The 19,423-nt window shown below is 31.8% G+C and overlaps 2 protein-coding genes and 1 pseudogene across 2 annotated transcripts; 1 reads left to right on the forward strand and 2 right to left on the reverse strand.

The window, feature by feature from the left end:
* Positions 1 to 3,004: 3,004 nt before the first annotated feature.
* LOC140812097 (AT-hook motif nuclear-localized protein 23-like) lies at positions 3,005 to 4,345 on the reverse strand (annotated as a pseudogene).
* A 9,331-nt stretch (positions 4,346 to 13,676) lies between these two features.
* On the forward strand, positions 13,677 to 14,543 carry LOC140811305 (uncharacterized). The gene has a single exon (XM_073169168.1). The coding sequence runs from the start codon at positions 13,677 to 13,679 to the stop codon at positions 14,541 to 14,543; it is 867 nt and encodes a 288-aa protein (XP_073025269.1).
* An 876-nt stretch (positions 14,544 to 15,419) lies between these two features.
* LOC140812818 (benzoate carboxyl methyltransferase-like) lies at positions 15,420 to 17,071 on the reverse strand. Its single transcript, XM_073171186.1, has 4 exons — positions 16,963 to 17,071; positions 16,459 to 16,872; positions 16,098 to 16,352; positions 15,420 to 15,924 (listed from the first exon to the last, which is right to left on the reverse strand). The coding sequence occupies exons 1-4, from the start codon at positions 17,038 to 17,040 to the stop codon at positions 15,535 to 15,537; spliced, it is 1,137 nt and encodes a 378-aa protein (XP_073027287.1). The 5' UTR covers positions 17,041 to 17,071; the 3' UTR covers positions 15,420 to 15,534.
* Positions 17,072 to 19,423: the final 2,352 nt, after the last annotated feature.

Below are 19,423 nucleotides of genomic sequence, written 5' to 3' on the forward strand. Positions count from 1 at the left end.
AGATTAATTATAATGCTAAATATTTAAAAAAAATCTTCTTAAAATTTATCGGTTACTTTCTTTTACAGAACAACTAAATTTAATACAAAATTTTTATTCAACGTGGGATGTTTCTTAGTTAATTAGATCAAAATGATGTTTTATAAAAAATTTAATTTAATTTCTTTATGTATAAAATTTAAAAAATGATTATGATACATATGAGCTAATATATATTAAAACCTAGGGCTTGGTCGAATTCAATTGAGGAAGATGTAAAATAAATTAAAATTTGAGTGTAATTTTTCTAAAAATATTAACATCTAATCTCACTATTAAATTTTAAATGTATTGTTGAATGCCTATTTATCGCAAAATATATTTTCGACATTATTTCTAAAAAAATTGAATATAATGGTCTAAAACACAGTCTAGAATAATGTCAATTTCCGTAGTTTATGTTTTCATTACCATCTAAAAAAAAGTTGACCAAATCTTGCTTTTTGAAAATTTGAATTTTTGTATAGTACAAATTTAGTTGTACATGAAAAATTACTCTATATTAAAAGTCACCATGGGCCATCGCATAGAAGCTGATATTGTAATAAGCAATATTGGGCTATTATTGGGCTATTTACTACCACAAAACAAACACACATATATACCTATCAATCTGGTATTATTTTGGATCCATTTTTGGTACATCATTGTTAGGATAAAATGTTTATCACTATGCTAAATGATGTTAATCAATGTATAACTTTATTTTTTATATTTGTGTAGCACATAGTACATTTATTTAGATGTTAATGGGTCGAGCTTTTAGACCCATGAGTCTGAGGGAAGTGTGTGTCTATCTCTTTGTGTTGTATCATATCTCACAAAAGATCGGTCTTATAATTTCACTACCGCCGACCATGTCCTCAGCAGAGACATAATTGCATTAAGATCTGGTGTCACTCTTTTACAGCTTAACTAGACAACCAGATCAAACGGCGCAACGTTAACAACTTTGATGCACGAGAATTTTCTAGGAGATAACTCATCTCAATATTACTCACGCGAATGCATGTTTAACCCAATAATCATTCTAAAATAAAATGTTGTTATTTTTGTTATGATAAGTTCTTGGAAAAGAGGATCGGAGTTCATAGAGATCTTGGAGTCAATGTTAGAGAATCCTCTTCTTTTAATTTATTATCTGTTGTTTCTCGTGAAAGCATAGAAATGATATATGCTAAACAAAAATATAATAAGATGAAAGTCGAATCCTTTCCTTTTTTCGGCTTTTTTTGGAAAGTAAATTATTGAAGGTTTATCATTGGAAAGGATGCTTAGGAGTTAGGTCCTATTTCACGATCGTTAAGGAGCTAGCTAGTTAAATTGTCTTACCAGTGATTATATTTCACGATCGTTGATTCAAAGATGTCGAATCTCGTCATTTGCACAAAAAAATGGTGTCAAAATATCTTAAATGTAAGTAGGGCGGCTTGAGGAAAAAAATAGTAGAAAACAAGTTAAGCATCATATATGGACATTTAAGTTTATATGCTTATAAAGAAGTATGTATTTTAAGATCAACTTCTCATTTATACATGTGATATATACAACTGAATGAAAATAGTTGTGACACAATCGATTCATAGATCATTAGGGTGCACACATGATTGGTTAGATACAATGACGTGTGATCCAGAAGATTGGGAAGAGAAGTTCATTCAACCTGATCATACATAAATAATATATCAGGATCAGTACTTATGTTTTATTTTAAATATTAGAATATTGTGTATGAAGTACATATTGTTGGGATTATAGAACTTATAGTGAGTGGAAATTAAGCAAAGTGGAATAGGAAACTCAGAACAAAATAGGAGAGAAAAAACCAACGCTCAAAAGACTATCTGGGAAGTGCCCTGACAGCGGGGGGACACACTAGAGCACCCAAAAGGGGCGATCTAGTGCCACAAGGGCTGTCTGATTTTGGTCGCGCCAGTGCGTAAGACACTGCCTGGAAAATCCTGGCAGTGGTGGGCTGCACTAGGGCACCCGAAAAGTGGCGTCCCAACGCCCATGACCTAGTTTCACGAACATACGAGTGATTTTTTCGAGTTTTTCTGATATCCTTGTATTCAAATGTTGTCCTTTGGTGGTTCTCATCGGTTTTTTTGGATCAAGAGACACCCATATTATTGAATCAACATGTCTTTTCAGATTAACAACATTAAATGCTTGATCAAATATCATACAAAAAATGTTTTTTCAGAAAATCTGAACATATATACTTGCATTTCATATTGCCTCATTCTTCCATCTTCAAAAGTAAAGAAAGTTTATATCGTTCATTGGTTATTGATATCATTATAAGTTGAAGTTGTATCTTTGGGAGAAGATTGTCATATTCCAAAAGCACTAAGAGTGAGTTAAAATCTTCGTAAAGACATTAGTCTCAACTTTGATATCTCTATGTGTTGTCATCTTCTAAATTTAATTTCTTTAGAAGATAACACATATATTACTTATATTTTATTTGATATGGGATTATAGTTTAAGCTCCTCTCACCATAAAAATTATAGCTAGAAAATTTTTGATGTTCTACCAAGCTCGGATACATAGTGCATTCTACATATATACATTATTAGCTAAACTCATGAACTGAGGAATTTTTTGTCCAATCTACTATTTTCCTATTTAAAAAACTCAGCATAAATCATAACAAGAAAAGATTCAATTTTTTTATATTACCATTGTTCAATGTATAATTTTTTTCTTGTACTTGTTTATTTTTATCATTCTTCATCAGACCATGCACATTCCTTGATTTGTTTATTATCATTGATAGATAATGTAAATTCACTTGTATTTTTCTTTAGATTTTGCATCAGTCCACGTTTTTTTGGTCTCTTACTTATAAGTGTAGCAATTAACACACAGACTGAGGACTTTGGTCTCTTGTTAAGTATATTGGTACGAGAGAAACTATACATATATAAATATATAGTATATATAAAAGCACTAAACAAGTTGCATTAAAGAAATGTGCATACAAAGTCTCGAGTCTTTAATTAAATTATTTTCACAAGTTCCAGAAAATTAAAGATGATAATTTTGTTCATCACAGAAGAAAGTTGAATTAAAGCAAGCAACATCGATCTACTAGTCTAACTGATGACAAGCACAAACAATATAGTAAAAATATGAATGTACAAGAGAATGGAAGAAGTTGAAGAGAATTCTTACTGATACTTAATTCTCTAACCATATAACGTGCCCTAGTACGATGACCGTCCTCCGCCACCGGAGTTTCCGGTCCATGCACCGCCGTCCATTGGAAGCTGTCCATTAGGCATGTCGAGTGGCAGATTGAAGAAAGGAAGCCCCATTGACGATGGATCGGGGTACTGATTGCCACCCAGTACTCCTCCACTTCCACCACCATTCAAAGGCTGGGACACCGACGGCGGCGTCTGCATCTGGAGTTCTGCTTCCTCTTCCTCTAATGGCAGCCTTTCATAGGCCACGTTGGTGAACGATGCCGCAATGATAATAACCGGCCCCGAAGCAATCAGAGCGCCGACAACATTTCCTCCCACAACCTGTCCTTGCCCGCCAGCCAAATATATAGTCAAACTTGTGGCTCCCGGCGGCGCAGGCGGCGGCAGGAACGACCCAGACAATGACAAAATCTCGAAACGGCCTTGTAAAGTAACGACGCCGCCTGCCACGGAGGGCTGCCGCAAACTAACGTTGGTGACCGTGCCCGTCCCGCTCAATACACAGATCCCTCGCTGCCGCTTCCTTGCATAGGTGGCCACCATATCAAACACGTCGTAGCCGCTACTCACCTCGAGTATTTGCGCCCGTAGTGTGTTTGCACTTTCCCGTGTTATGATCACCGGTGGCTTAGGTTTGTTCTTGGATCCCCGCCGGACGGCCTCTGGGCCTACGCTCCACCGCATCACCTGAGGTGACTAGATCGAAACCCTGCTGGGAATCATCAGTATTTTCATTTGAAAACCTGGTTTCGATTCGATTCATCAGCTTCAGATCTTTGAAGATGGAGCTCAGTTCTCTGGAGCTGAGAAACAAAGTGAGAAGCTGAACCTAAGTCCAAACCAGCCATATACTACAACAAAAATTAAGATAGAACAGGAAACAAGGAAAAATAATAATTTTCAGCAAACAAGAAACAGTATAAAAATGATCTGAATTATTTTATGAATGAATAAAGAAATTAAAGCACACGAATTCAAACCCTAGAGCGAATAGAAAACAAGGGGAATCGAGTGGGAAGAAAGAAAAAGGTCGAAGATGGAGTGCAATGATCAGAGAGAGAGAGACATAAAATAAAAATAGTCTAAAACATGAGCATTGACATCTGTAAAATATTATTACATTTGCTTTAGCAGTAATAATACTCCAATCCGTAATATAACGGGGTTAAATCAGACGAGGCTGTGCTTCTTTATCATCCATTCGTGTAATTAATGTATAATATATATAGCATTCTTTATTATCCATTTACTTGCAAATTTGTTCTGAAATACAATATGATTCAAGTTCTTATTGGGGAAATAGTCGTTTTTAGTCCGATAAGTTTTCAGGTTTTAATTTTTCAAAGTCGAATTTTAGTCCTATAATTTTGTTTTTCGTTGCTCTTTAATCATATTTCGCAAGATTTTTGACGTGACGTCGAACATATCATGAATTTTTTATATCATGTTTTAATATTTTCCGATAACAAGTTAACATTTTTGGTGTCACGTTAATATATATATATATATATATATATATATATATATATATATATATATATCCACCTTTTTCTTTAAAATTCATGAATTTCCATCCATCCATGCTTGGATTGTAATATTAATGTTCCATCGTACCGTGTGAGATTGTTTTATTTTTAATTGAATTAACCTATATAATACACATGTTATTACAAATTAAGGTTCTCTTGAAAGATACACATAAAAAAAAATCTAAAACGTATAATATTAATATTTTGACAACTATAAAAAATCATTGACAACTTTTGTAAAACATCATCGGTACTGTCGGATGGCACATTCCAACGACACACATTTAATAAAAAAGTATAAGAAATTGAAAAGTGTAATTTATAAAATTCCAAATTTGGTTAGTTATAAGCAACATTCCAGTTAGTCATATACTTATGTAAATAAGCCTTGATGATCATCTAATGAAACTTTAGTTATGAATATGTGGTTTATTTTCGTATCATATAATAATAAATATTTTGTCAATAAATAAGTGTGAATTTGTCACGCAAAGCTTGTCTAGTGGGTTTTAAGTGGTTGAGGTGGTTTACAAACTGCCGCGTTTAGTCTGATGGTTTATCCAATGCACATCTACGAGTAATGGCTACGGGTTATTATGTTACAAAAATAAATAAAGATGCATTATTTATATATTGTATAAGCTAATTTATTTCATGAGCGCATGTAGAAGTGAGAGCTTAAATCATGAATATTTTTATAAGTTTAAATTTGTTAACACTAATATTCAGTGCAATAATTGCTCTTATTAAGAGAACGATCGAAGAATATATGTTGTTTCCTCTATTAATGTACGATTTAAAGTTTTGAGTAGCCGAGCAGTTGAACCGTTACCATAAGTTATAACTTTTGATAAAATATCAAGCGTTCGATCCTATAAGTAATAGTATGAGTCATGAGTGGTACTAGTTAAACAATTATATCAATGATATTTCTTTAAAATAGTACTTAAATATTTTTTTAACTAAAAGAAAACCATTAATATGTACGTTTAAGAAATAAATTTTTTGCAGCAGAAATAAAAATATATGAGATAGTCATGAAGTTCGCCTGATTCATCATGATTCAGGGTTTTAATTTAGTGGGATAATATTAATAAGATTTATCTTTTCATACTAATTATACCGGAAAAGTTTATAGATTCCACTACTTACTTAAGTTACTTTATATATAGTTTATATATTTAAAATATTATTTGACTAGTTTATTTATTTAAAATATTATTTGACTAGAATAAAATGAAATATACTACTTAATGAAAAGCTCACACACATCCATCAATTTTTATTTATGAGTTATGACACATAGGGATAAAGAAGGGACGTGATTACTTGTATATATATATATATATATGGTCATATAGATCTTTATTTGTGAAATAAGTCAACTATATCTATATTTACAATATAAATTAATATTTTTTTACATAAAACATAAAACTTTTTCATGATGTTCCAAGTAAACGAAAATTAATTTTTTATTTTCATGGTAAACGAAAACTTTTTCATGGTGTTCTGGGCAAACGAAAAATAAAAAATAATTTCATTTACTTTTTTCGATTTTGCAATTTATATATGTGTGGAAAAAATAATGCCCAATAATGACACACATTTTTAAAAACTATTTTATTGCATTAACTAAAATATATTATGATGCAAATTTTTTTAAAAAAATATAGGACCGAGCGCTTGCAGCTTTACTAAAAACTATAGTTGATAGTAATTGTGCAACTCAAATCTTTTAACTCATACATCAATTCAGTATCACGGTTTGATCGCTCTACTAAATAAGGACAATTATTACACGTAACAAAAAAATAAAACCACAGAATAATATATAATAATAATTCTACTCCAGTTTCTTGTGTTGTGATTGGCAAGTGCAGCTATCACTTTGGGTGTCCTTTTTCAAGGTCAGTTTTCCGAAACCTTAAAAAATTCAATATTCTAACTCGACTCAACCTCCACCGTCGGTAGCTAGCTAATAATTTTGATGTTGTCAAATAAAAACACCACATGGATAAATAGAAAGATTAATACAAATCATTGCTCTTACGAACCCTAAGAGAAAAGACAATAGATCGTAACCTGCGTAACGAACAAAACGTTAAGAGCGAGGCATTGATTCAGACACTCAAGTCAACTAGCATCCAAATAAATTCTCTTAAGAAATCAAAATTAATTAATAGTAAATGAGAGCATATATATATACCTTGAACAAGTAGAAAATTGCCCTGTTTATATACTTAATTGAATCGTTTGGTGGGCTTAATCATCAAATATAATAAGTCAGCTTGAATGCAGGAATAATTTAGTTTCTTGTCATTTATGTTTTCTATCTTATTTATTTTTAAAGTACATTTGCGTGATTTTTCAAATAAATCGATATTATCTGTCGGAAAGTTAGAAATATTTTTGATTGAAATGAGAAACAAATATTTCTTTCGCAGTAATACTCCAAAGAAAATTTACCTTTAAAATGGCACAAAATGACATTAAAAAGATTAAATTTTTTAATCTTTATTAGCTTAGTAGGAAAAATACAAACTTCATTCACACTTCCCCAAGCTTATCTACCTAGCACTATAAGAAATTCATTAATTAATAATACACTGTCGTATGGCGTTTTTTAAAGCAAAAGTAACGGTTTTATGGGAGTCAAAGACAACAGTTTTTAGGGTCAATAACAACAGTTCTATAAAACCGTTGTCTTTGAGCGTTTACGACAACGGTTCTATGAACCATTGTCTATAAACATGTTTTTCTAAGCAAAAGACAACGGTTTTATAAAACCGTTGTCAATTAAAGTGTTTTTTCGATAAACAACAACGGATTTTGGTTGATGTTGCTAAAATTAGCGATGATTTTAGGTAGAACTGACGCTTGCGTATATATCGCGATGGTTTCCATACCACCGTCGCTAAATTTAGCAATAGTTTTAGCTTAAACCGTCGCTAATATAGCGACGGTTACACAAACCGTCGCTAAGAGCAACGGTTATTCCTATAACTGTCGCAAACTTTCTTTAAATACCGGCTCTTCCGCTCCATTTTTTCCACACACTTCACGATACTTAAAATTTTTCTCTCTTACACAATTTTAACACTTTACAACACTTCAAATTTTTTCTTCTTATACGATTTAATTTCGATTTAGGGTAAATTTTTTTATTTTCATTTTTGATAACTTTTTAAGTGTTTGTTAATATCATGAATATTGTTAGTCTATTCCAATTGTAAGTTTTTTTTTAGATTTATTAAATTAATAAAAGTAATTTTTTTTTTATTTTCACGAAACTATTAGCGACGGAAATGATGATCTATTCGTCGCTAAAAGTAGCGACGAAAATCACGATCTAAACCGTCGCTAAATTAAGCGACGGAAAGCATGATCTAACCGTCGCTACTTAGCGACGGTTATACTTTAATCCGTCGCTAAATATGTAGGCGACGTTTTTTTAAAAACCATCGTAAATCCCATTTACGACTACGGAAAAAAACCGTTGTCTTTCAGCGCACTCTTTAACCACAGGAGCTTTAACAATAATTTTAAAATACCTGCGACAACGGTTTTTCACTCGTAGGCCTTTTTCCTTGTAGTGTAGGTCCAAACTTTACCCTCACCATCTCAACTAGATTATGCTTTATCAAAAAAATAAAACTATCATCTCATGACCTCATATCTCTTTGGCTAAGAGATGTCTTAGAAAGAAAAATGAAATTTTCATCTCTCCACCGGCCCACCGATTTACTTCTCTGCTAGTCTATATCATAACTGGAAAATAAAATCTCATCTTCCTCACCTCTTTATTCCTCTTTATTACACTCTATCTTCTCCGCTAAGCGATACCTTAACAGGAAAATAAAATTTCAACATCCTCACCCTCTGACTCTTCTGTTAGATGATGTTTTAGCAGGAAAATATTAAATTTAATTTGTAATAAAAATTAAATGAAAGTAATAATTATTCATGTGATAAAACACTTTATAGGTGTCATTAATTTATACCACTATTCAATTCTCGTGTCTTCTCGCATACCTTCTCTAAGCTCATACTAACCAAGCTGAAACTCGTAGGCATGTGACATTCGGAGCCAAAAATCTTAGGACGATATATGGTTCACAATATAAATGATTAACACTTGAAATAAAGAAAAACCACTAATGAATGAACATGGTAGAATGAATAAACTTGTCATACCCTATAATGAAATGTATAAAATATTTGATAGATATTATCCATAACAACATGACATAAATTTTTGACTTATAACATAAAAACTCCAAAATTAAGCATAGTCATGCACGAAAAGATGAGAAATTAATTTTGTTTGAGTTTTTACTAAAAGTATAGATAGGATATTTAATTTATTAAAATTTTTGACAAAAACACAAGTTCATTATTAGTATATGAAAATGGGTTTACTCTATTTCCCAAACCCCCACAAATTCCGGGGGCATCAGAATCTATGTAAGTACTAAATACAATAGTTTTCATCATAATTCATATATTTCATTAACGTTTTCAGTCACATACCGATACTAATTAAGAATACTTTTTTAAAAACAATTTAAGCAATTAAATGTATTTGTAAATTTTTATGTATATATACATTTTTCTCTTGGATAAAAATAGGACTTAATATTACAGAGCTTGAATCTTTAAATTTCTGAGAAAGTTTTTAACAAATTAAATTTTTTTGGGTTAATTCCTTTTTTTTTCAAAAAGATTTAATTAGTTTTTTAGAGCGCACGTAAATCTAAAGCCAATCTGGTTTCTGAAGATCTACCAGTCTCTTCTTGCCATCGAATCAATCTTGTCAAGACCAATATTCTACCATCCCACACTCTCCTACTTATTTATATATTATATTATGTTTTATTCTTGCACATTTCAACTTTATAATATAATTTTTTTAAAATATAATTTCTTACTTTAGGACAAATTTATGGAGTCAATCATAGTGGGACTAACATGCTAGCGAGTGGTCCTATGCCCAACTTGTCACAATGCTTCCATTGTGTCTCAACAAATTGGCAGAAAAATTTGTTTGAAATTCAATGTATTTGGTCATTTCGATATTGTACATTTATTTTTTAGCCATTTTGATCATGTATATAATAATAAAATTTAATTTTAATAACATAGACGACTAAAATTATAAAAATAAATAAACATATCTAACGAAAAATTTCAATATGCCTGTTTTTTTTTAACGAATCTCTTTATATATATATATATATATATATATATATCAAAGGGCAGACAAATTTAACCTGGACTTTTCAAATATTGAAGAGTTTATTTTCGGAATAAATTAAAAAGCTTTAATTACTAATTAACAACTTTATGGTCAATCTATTTCGATTTATACGGTTTTATAACGGAAACACGAAATTCATGTGAGAATGTCTAACATATCAATTTTGTGAGAGATACATTTTATTAAGTCACTGATAAAAATATATTAATTTTTATGTCAAAAATATGAATTTTTATTTAAATATGATCATTAGAGTTGACCAGTCTTATGAATAAAGATTCATGAGATCACCTCGCAAAAGATATTCGAATAAAATATAGCTTCTTCACGCCTCAAATCCAGAGCGTGGTTGGGGATGTTATCAAGAATAATAATAAAAAAAATTTCTACAAAACATAATGGGTAATTCACTCGGCAAACAAAAGACCAATTTAATTAATTTCGATATGGATAGTATAATATTACTGGTAATTCTAAAAAATAAAAAAATGGCTAAGATCGAAAACATAACATATCAGAATTTTATCCTAACAACAAATCATACGTCGTAATATAAAAAACTTGAATATTTACAATCAATAAATGTCCCATCAAAACATATATCTTTTTTTTTTCTAAAGAACAAAAAGTGACCATCATATACATTCAAGATGCTAATTTTAATTAATCAAATTCAACCAGAATCACAAAAACTCATATGAGATTTTCTCATATATCAATTTTTTAAACGGATTTCTAATTCGACACGATCAATGAAAAAATATTATATTTTATGTCAAAAAAATTACTTTTCTTTGTAAATATGAATCGATTCAACTCGTCTCACCAATATAAATCTGTATAAATAAACATCTACTTGCTTTTTATACAATATTTTTGTTATATAAAAATATCAAAAGGAGTTTTGAACCAATCATAATTTATAAAATCCTAAAGCCTTTTGTGTTTATTATTTATCTGTTTCATAACTTTGGAGAGATTACTAAGAATATTTGAAGGGGAAAAAGTTGTATTTCCCCAAGTAAACACAGTGGTTGGATTCTTTGATGACTCGTTCTTAGCTTGTTGTATTATGGAGAATAATATATTAATTAACGACTTTTTCTTGATAATCACACCGGCGGGGTTCCCTATCCACCAATCACAACACGTCCACGGACCTAAATTAACGTATTAATTTCCCTTAATCTCATGCTTAAATCCGATGTCCCCACCATGTTTGCTACCTAAACTTTATCATATTTTTATTTGAAAAAACACCCCTAATTTGGTCATTACACTACATAGAGTTGATAAATGAACTTAAGTTGCATCGATTATAATGTAACGAAGGATTATTAATCGTTGGATCGAGGGTTAACGATGATCACGAGCGATAAAGATTAGAGTAATCAGAAGATAATAATGGTGATTTTAACTAGCCTCTTGTTCTCAAGATGGCAAGTTTGGACCACTGGATATTTGGTTCCACCAACTAATTTTAGAGTATGCACATGTCTATTACAGATCTATTTGTATGAGATAGATCATCTGTATCGATATTTAATTGAAAGTTAACATTTTTACGATAAAAATAAATGTTTTTTCGTGAATTGAATCGAGTTAGAGATCTACATCATAAAATTGGCTTCGTGAAACCTTCTCAAGTGAACTTTTTTTTTGCTAGGTTAATTTTAAATAAGTGCGAGATTTTATTAATGATTTCAAATGAGGGTTCCAAATTGAACCCCCATCCACTCGAATTAATCAACAAATAATTATATGAATTTTTATAAATAGTTATAACCACTTGCACTTGGTGATATAAAATAAATTAGCAAATTAATTGAATAAATCGTTGAATAATTCGGAATTACATAGAACACTAATTTAATATCACCACTACACAAATTCCGTAAAATCAATGATAGAGGACCTTTGCTCCTAAGGGGGAGATGAGATTTTAGCGTATGGCGGACACTTATCAATATATCCGATGTTCAATTCTTGTCTCTCTATCTTTTTAATTTGAGTCTGTCATACTGAGTTTGTCCAGGATTGTTCACCTAGTTTTCATAATTTTTAGGCTACGGCGTTTGCGCTGCTAATTTAACCAAAATGCATAAAAAAAAAAAAAAAAAAAAAAAGGTAGCGTGTGTGGGTTCAAGGTTAAAAAAATTATAGAGGACCTTTTATAAAATACTTTTTTAAAAAATAAATCATTTTAAAAAAAATGTACAATATGATCAAGAATAGTTAAATGTTCATATTCATCATTATAGAAAATTACTCTTACTAAATTCCATATTATATTTAATTTTGAAAATATTATAACTAAATTTGAAAACCAAAATATGTACAAACACATAATATTTATGTATTAAATTACAAATGTAATGCGTCCGCCCAATCGCTAATATTAAATTTTGAGTTAAAGAAAATAAATTAATTTGTTATTTAGAGTAAGTCTTTTGTGAGAAGGTATCACGAATCTTTATCCGTGAGACGGGTCAATTCTACCGATATTCGCAATAAAAAGTAATACTATTAGCATAAAAAGTAATATTTTTTTATGGATGACCCAAATAAGAGCTCCGTCTCACAAAATACGATCCATGAGACATTTTCACACAAGTTTTGCCTTGTTTTATTTTTATTTTTGAAATCAAAATAAAACGACTATTTCTTTTTTGAAAGATGGCTTGATAACAGCGCAACTGCGCAAGTGGTTGATTTGTTTGTAAACGAAACCATAAATGGGCCGCTTTTATTCGGATTTTAACACAAAACTTTGGGCTTTTAGAATATTTGGGCTCCTTTTATTCGGATTTTAACACAAAAAAATAAAAACTAAAAAAAACATAAAAAAATTAAAATCAAATATCTGCTATTTATGAAGTTTGAGGTTCGCAAAATTATTTTCCGAAAATGACTCTGACGCGGTATTTCCATTCGAAGCACGTGGTTGAATATTATATTCTCACATGTGAAATATCAGAAAATACGAAAATAAAAATTTCTTCGTGATATAAATCTGAATTTGGTGGCCCTTTATTATGCATTGATTATATATTGAACTCGATTAACACAAAACTTTCGTTAAATTATTTCACGAGTCAATTTTGTGAGACAATATTCGATCTGACCAAAATCATTCAAAAATAATATTTTTGAAAAATACGATTTTGTATTGTATGTATGAATCACAGAATCAGGGTGACTCGTTTCACGGAAATAAAACTGTGACAAAAGAGACCAATTCTTTGATTAAATAATCATTTTATTTAACTTTAAGTGATAATTTAAAAAAAAAAAAAAAAGTTGAAGCAAATAAGGACATATGATCGCAATATATTTAAAAGGAAATATTTGTTATCTCTCTTAGATTTATTTAAGTCAAGAATCCCCTGAATCAGATTATTTACCCTTTTTCAATTAGTGCTCGAGAGAGTCCTGCGCGTTTAAGATACCAATTTCTTTGACAAGTTTACTTGTAGCCCAATCAGAAGAAATTTTCCAAATCACAATCCTATTAGAATTCTAATTGATTATTATATTTTCAAACAATTCTCGAAACCCTCCTACTTGGGACGACGATTTTCTTGGCAAAAAAAAAAAAAACGAGGAAAAAAAGTGATTCAAGGTAGAGTATAATGGGATCCAAAGACAGAGAGTCTTCTGTTACCAGTGAATCTTCTTGGCGGACGCAGAAATGTATAAAGATCGTCGAGGAAAAGAGGATTAAGTGGTTCTCCATGAAAGAAAGAATCACGGAACTAGTGAGCAACGTGAATATCTCCAACGTCCGAGAAATCGCGGCAGAAATCTCGAAAGAAGATCTGTTTGAGGGTAGGGGTGTGTTCTGTCAAGAGATTATGAAATCCCAGATGAATTCTCCTCGGTTAACCAATGTTTATGCTGCTTTAGTGGCAATCATCAACTCTAATTTCCCTGACTTGGGGCTTCTGCTGGTGAAAAGGGTTCTTTTAAAGCTTAAAGACGAGTATAATTACGATGGCAGAAGCGGTAACATGAAAAGATTGCGGGTTCTTTCCAAGTTCTTGGCGCACTTTGTGAATCAGTTGGTCGTTCACCCGCTTTTGGCGAATGACGTGTGCTTGTTTCTGATGGGGAATCCGAACTCCGAACACGTCGAGGTTGCGGTGAAGTTCTGCATCGAATGTGGCTCGACTTTCAAAGAATTCTTGCCCATCAAGTTCAGGACTGTTCTTCAGGAGTTTTATAGGGTTTGTCACGAGGTAGAGATAGAAAGGAGTGTTCGCTTCTTGATTTTGATGCTTTTCAAGATTCAAAAACGTGGGTTTAGGGATTATCCGGGGATGATAGATGAATTGAAACTTGTTAAGAGTAGAGATAAACAGATTCATCAAGTGTCTATGTTGCATATTCTTGACCCTGAGAGCAGTGCTGATGATTTTGAGGTTGATCCTCATGACTTTTGTGGTATTGACGACAGTTCAGAAGATGACGACGACGAGGTGTCGTCTCAGAAACATTAGGGCGTTCGGATGTAAGGCCTGAAGATGAAGGTGAATGCGGATACGAAGAATCGATGGATTATACAACATTCTTTGGTACCTTTTTTGGTTTAATGACAAAATATATTCTAGTTTGTTTAAGATTCTATCTAGTATTAGTAGAATTGTAGCTTCTACCGATTAAGGACATTCAACGAATTATCACTTCAAGAAATCTGACATATCGCAACGCACCGCACGTCGTCATATGGTACTATTTCATATTAAATGTAAAATTTCTTGTAGTGAGAAGATGTTATTTTTCTTAATTAATATTCTACCTAGTTACATGTGATCTGCAGCAAATTAACTGCCTAGTTTTACAAAAGCTTAAATTTAAATTCTAGAAAAATTTAACATGATATGGAAGTGAATTTTTTTTATTAAAGACAAGATTCTACTGAGCCTCACCATATGAATTAAGGATCAGTGTCAATGAAGTGGTCATTAGTCGTTACTATATGTTCTTTATAATTACATATATGAAATGTTTCCTCAAATTTATCAGTGGCTCATATTTTTAGGAAAATTACAATTTTGGTCATATTTATTAGTTTATCTAATTTGCAATTTTTGTAATATGTGTTATCAAATTTTAGTTTTAATATATTATATTATTTTTTGCAATTTTTGACCTTTTGGACGGTGTACTAATGAGATGACCGCGTGGTGCTAACATGTACGTATGTGGCGTACATGTGTGCAATATCATGTCAGTATTCATGATAAAATAAGAATAAAATAGATAATTTTTATCGTGTAAAATTGTTCACTTGGGTACGATACGTAAATTCTTATCAAAAACATCAAACTGTGGATATATCATTGACAGTTATTAACGCATAGATGGCACTAAACTAAAATTATATAAGAATCGCGCGCACGGCTTTTATTGGATAATATCAAGAACATTTATTAATACATGAACTATTTAATTTAAAGTGATTTTATGGATCAACTTTTGTATCAGCAGTCATTTCTTACTCAAGCAAATGATAATATTGTAGAAAGATGGTTGCTCCGTTGACAGATACTCAGCGAGTTTCTTTGCATATTTTCCATACAAGTTGTCTATGATGGAACTCCCGAAATGGCTCGTCAATACCGGTTCTGTATAAGCCCGGATGAAATCTGAGACGCGTTTTCCACGGCTGTGGTCTGGGGCGGACCCGTTGGCGCAAAGCTGAGAAATCTGGTCTAGTGTATCTTCATGTTTGACATGTGCATCCCAAGGAACTAGAAAGGGCTCGAACTTGTCGAGATTGAAGGATCCCTGTTTGTGTATCACTCCCTCCACGTCTTGTTTGCTTGGTGTGTATATAGGCATGTTGAATGAATGCAAATCACTCTCCTTCACAAGTCCCTGGTTCATTAATTTGATTGGTTAGAAATACTATTTTGATGATCATGCGTGCAAATTATATGTATATATATACAAACTTTGTAGACATCATCCATGTGTCTCTAATATCTATGTTCTTTGGTAACATCAAATTGTCATAAATATGAATATTCAATCTATTTTTCCCAATATACCTCATTCACCATTTCAAGAAGTGAGCTCGCAAGAAGTGTGAAATGTGCGCAGTCATCTTTTGTGGACGGGTCCTCGACACTTCTGCCGACAAATGTGAGAACCATACGGCCACCCGGGACCATTTCCTCACCCCGTGAAGTCAAGAATGTGGTGAAATCCTGGCGATATTGTCTTGCATATGCTTCGAATATCTCCGGGGGACTTGCCATTGCCATGTGAATGTTCTCTTTGTTATTCTCCAGTCCTTCAGGAATCTACATCATTTGCAGCATTTGAAACTATGAAACAGATTCTAATTAAAATGTAATATATTATATACCCGATGACAGCGGTACCAAAGTAACATGCATGCATGTATACCTTAGAGAGCCACTGGAGACTGAAGGACGAGTAAACAAAGTTGAGAGTGTTGCTTGGAAACAGTCTGCCATAGAAAGATCCCGGCAAACCAGAAACAAAGCATCTAATCCCTTCGTTTCCCGTCACCTCATTCAGTTTCTTGTAAAAACTCGGCAGCAACTTAAACAAGTTGTTGAAGTCATTCCCTTCAAGATCATTCAAAAACACTTCCATTTCAGGCAACTCATGATCAACATTGTTCAACTTACGCAACCTTCCGATCGTGTTAATTATCTCAGCGACGACAGAGAGCGTGTTGGGTCCAGACGAACAACCCAAATCAACCATCTTGAAGCATTTCGAGAATCCATTATCCGCGACCATTTGTTTGAGGCACTCATCCAAGACATACTTCGCTTTCGATATCCCTATTTTCTGAGAGATTAAAGAATAAACACACAATGCATTGGTTAAATTACATGAAAAAAAAAAACAATGAATCCATATCTTTTGTGTGTAATTTACTTGATGGGCAGAATTGTTGGCGTAGCTAGTTTCACCATTTCCTACAGTCATGTGCACAGTAACTTCCTTTACTCCCATATTCAATCAACTTCTTTGAAATTTTTCTGCGGTTTTCAAGTTTGATTGTGATGTTAATCTTCCAAGTCGATCTATATATAAAGAGTTACATACTTGCCTGGTTGATTCGTTGTTATTTGACCCTGTCACGTAGTCTAATTTGACAGCAAATATCAGAAATTTTTTAACTGTTGAGTTTCTTCATTCTTGGGAACTGGTTGTAATATAAAATATGCACGAGCTACAATATGTTGAAACAATTAATTTAATGTACGTGTACCCGTAGGAACAAGCAAACTGCGTCATTACTTAATTACAAATATCGTATTCCAGCATATTATATAATATATATTTAGTTTTGTTATGATATCCACGTACCATGTCAACATCTGTACTCGTACATTTATTGAATAAGCCATTTTTTATATGCTTCATCACATCGAGTAGGTGGGTGTCATCGGTATATAGATGGATCCGATTGATGGACAACATATTAAAACTTCCACTCAATATCTAATATTTCTATTATAATTTAAATGCATATTAGCTTCTTGTTACAAAGAAAAATAATTAGTGTCCCGAGTTATATTTTTTCTAAGTCATATATAGCTAACTTCCCTGAAATTTTAATATTGGAATGTCCCTTCCCTGAAATTATTGGAGTGACACTACTTGCTAATAAAATCAATATCTGAGCGCCACTTGCTAGTAGAATCAAGATACGCCAAAGCCAATTACTTACAACTCATGCATTTTAAATTTGAGACGACACGTCGGGTTCAATTCCAATTTCATCAATTCTAAAATATGTAAATATAGATTAAAATTCAATTTGGTACTATTTTATTAAATGAAATCAGATCTACGTATATAACTAGTGGTAACGATACAACCCTAATATTTTGAACAGTTCAACAACTCATACATCATGTTTCGATTGTTCTACCAAATAGAGACAATTATTGCACTTCGACAATATTTTATCTCAATAATTCTACTTGTTGTAATAAATGAAATCGATTATAGAACTCATTGTTTGTCATTTTACTAAACTTTATAGCTGGTTGTAATAGTACAACTTTAATCTTTTAAATCGTACAGTAGTTCAAACATCATGTTTCGATAAATTATTACAACCAACCCAAACCATCACCGAAAAACTTACACAAGTTTGCATGCTAATAAGTGCAAGTTGCTGATAAGATATAAGCAATATTTGCATGTGAAAGGGTGCAAGTTGCTGAGACAATTAGAAGTTTGAATTCAATTCAAGGATGCATGGGAATGCGTGAACAATGAATACTACTGCTAAACAAATCCCGCAACTAGTATATCACAATATAAATCAACATTTTATATATATATATATATATATATATATATATATATATATATATATATATATATATATATATATAGTGACATTAAATAATTTAAATTACTTTTATATCACTGGAAAAATAATTCAAGTGGATTAATATTTTGTAACATACGTATGTCGTGTTCCAAAAGGTCAATAAATTGGTTTGTTCGAATTCGTTGAAAAAGTAACTGTATTCAATGGTTTCGATTCGGATTATATCTTGCATTGCAACCGTGGATTAATTCAAATTTATGGTTATGGTCGTATTTTCAGAATTTAGTCTACTGTTAAAAAAGAAGGTGGTCATCCCTCCAATTTCTAGTAAGGCGATGTCTATAGACGCTGTTAAAAAAAACGGCTACCTAATATGCCTACTCGCTGTCTAGGTGGTCACCTAATATAATGTATAATTTTTGTTTTATTTGTTTTTAATTTTTTTAAAAAAAATTGTTCGACATATTTTCGATCAATTTGTATCGAATAAAGAGGAGGAATATGCTATTGATTTTGAATTTGAATCCGATATAGATGAATTATTAGATAAACATGGAGATGAACAAGAAGAATTAGATATTTAATTAAAAAACCCGATTAGACAGTGAGTATTCGTTCGCTAGGGATGTAAATGAACCAAACCGTTTGTGAGTTATTCGGTGCTTGGCTCGATAAAAAGCTTTTTTTGAGTTTGTTTGTTAATATTTAATCATATCAAACCAAGCCCAAACTCGATTTCTAGCTCGAAAATTTAATCAAGTCAAGCTCAAGCTTAGAGATATTCGGCTCGTGAGCCCGGATTGTTTAGGTGGCTCGTAAGCTCGAGTTCGAATCATTTAGGTGGCTCATAAAGCTCGAGCTCAACTTGTTTAGGTGACTTGAAAAATAAAAATATTAGTATTAATGTCAATATAAGGAATTTAAGTATAAAAAGAGTAAAATTATTGCACTGTTATTTATATGACGATATTAGTATATGATGGATATTTGTTATCTGGATGCTAGATGTATTGTAAGGACCGTGTGTCGTGTTATTGTAAATCCTGT

The sequence above is a fragment of the Primulina eburnea genome, chromosome 14 (genome assembly GCF_022965805.1).
Source record: "Primulina eburnea isolate SZY01 chromosome 14, ASM2296580v1, whole genome shotgun sequence".
Taxonomy (NCBI): Eukaryota; Viridiplantae; Streptophyta; class Magnoliopsida; order Lamiales; family Gesneriaceae; genus Primulina; species Primulina eburnea.

Bases quoted from the DNA above. Each gene is read 5' to 3' on its own strand.
- LOC140811305 (XM_073169168.1), top strand. From the start codon at position 13,677: ATGGGATCCAAAGACAGAGAGTCTTCTGTTACCAGTGAATCTTCTTGG.
- LOC140812818 (XM_073171186.1), bottom strand. From the start codon at position 17,040: ATGGGAGTAAAGGAAGTTACTGTGCACATGACTGTAGGAAATGGTGAA. The intron at 16,873-16,962 runs GTAAATTACACA...TTAATCTCTCAG, and splicing joins CCAACAATTCTGCCCATCAA to AAAATAGGGATATCGAAAGC. The intron at 16,353-16,458 runs GTATACATGCAT...CAAATGATGTAG, and splicing joins GTCTCCAGTGGCTCTCTAAG to ATTCCTGAAGGACTGGAGAA.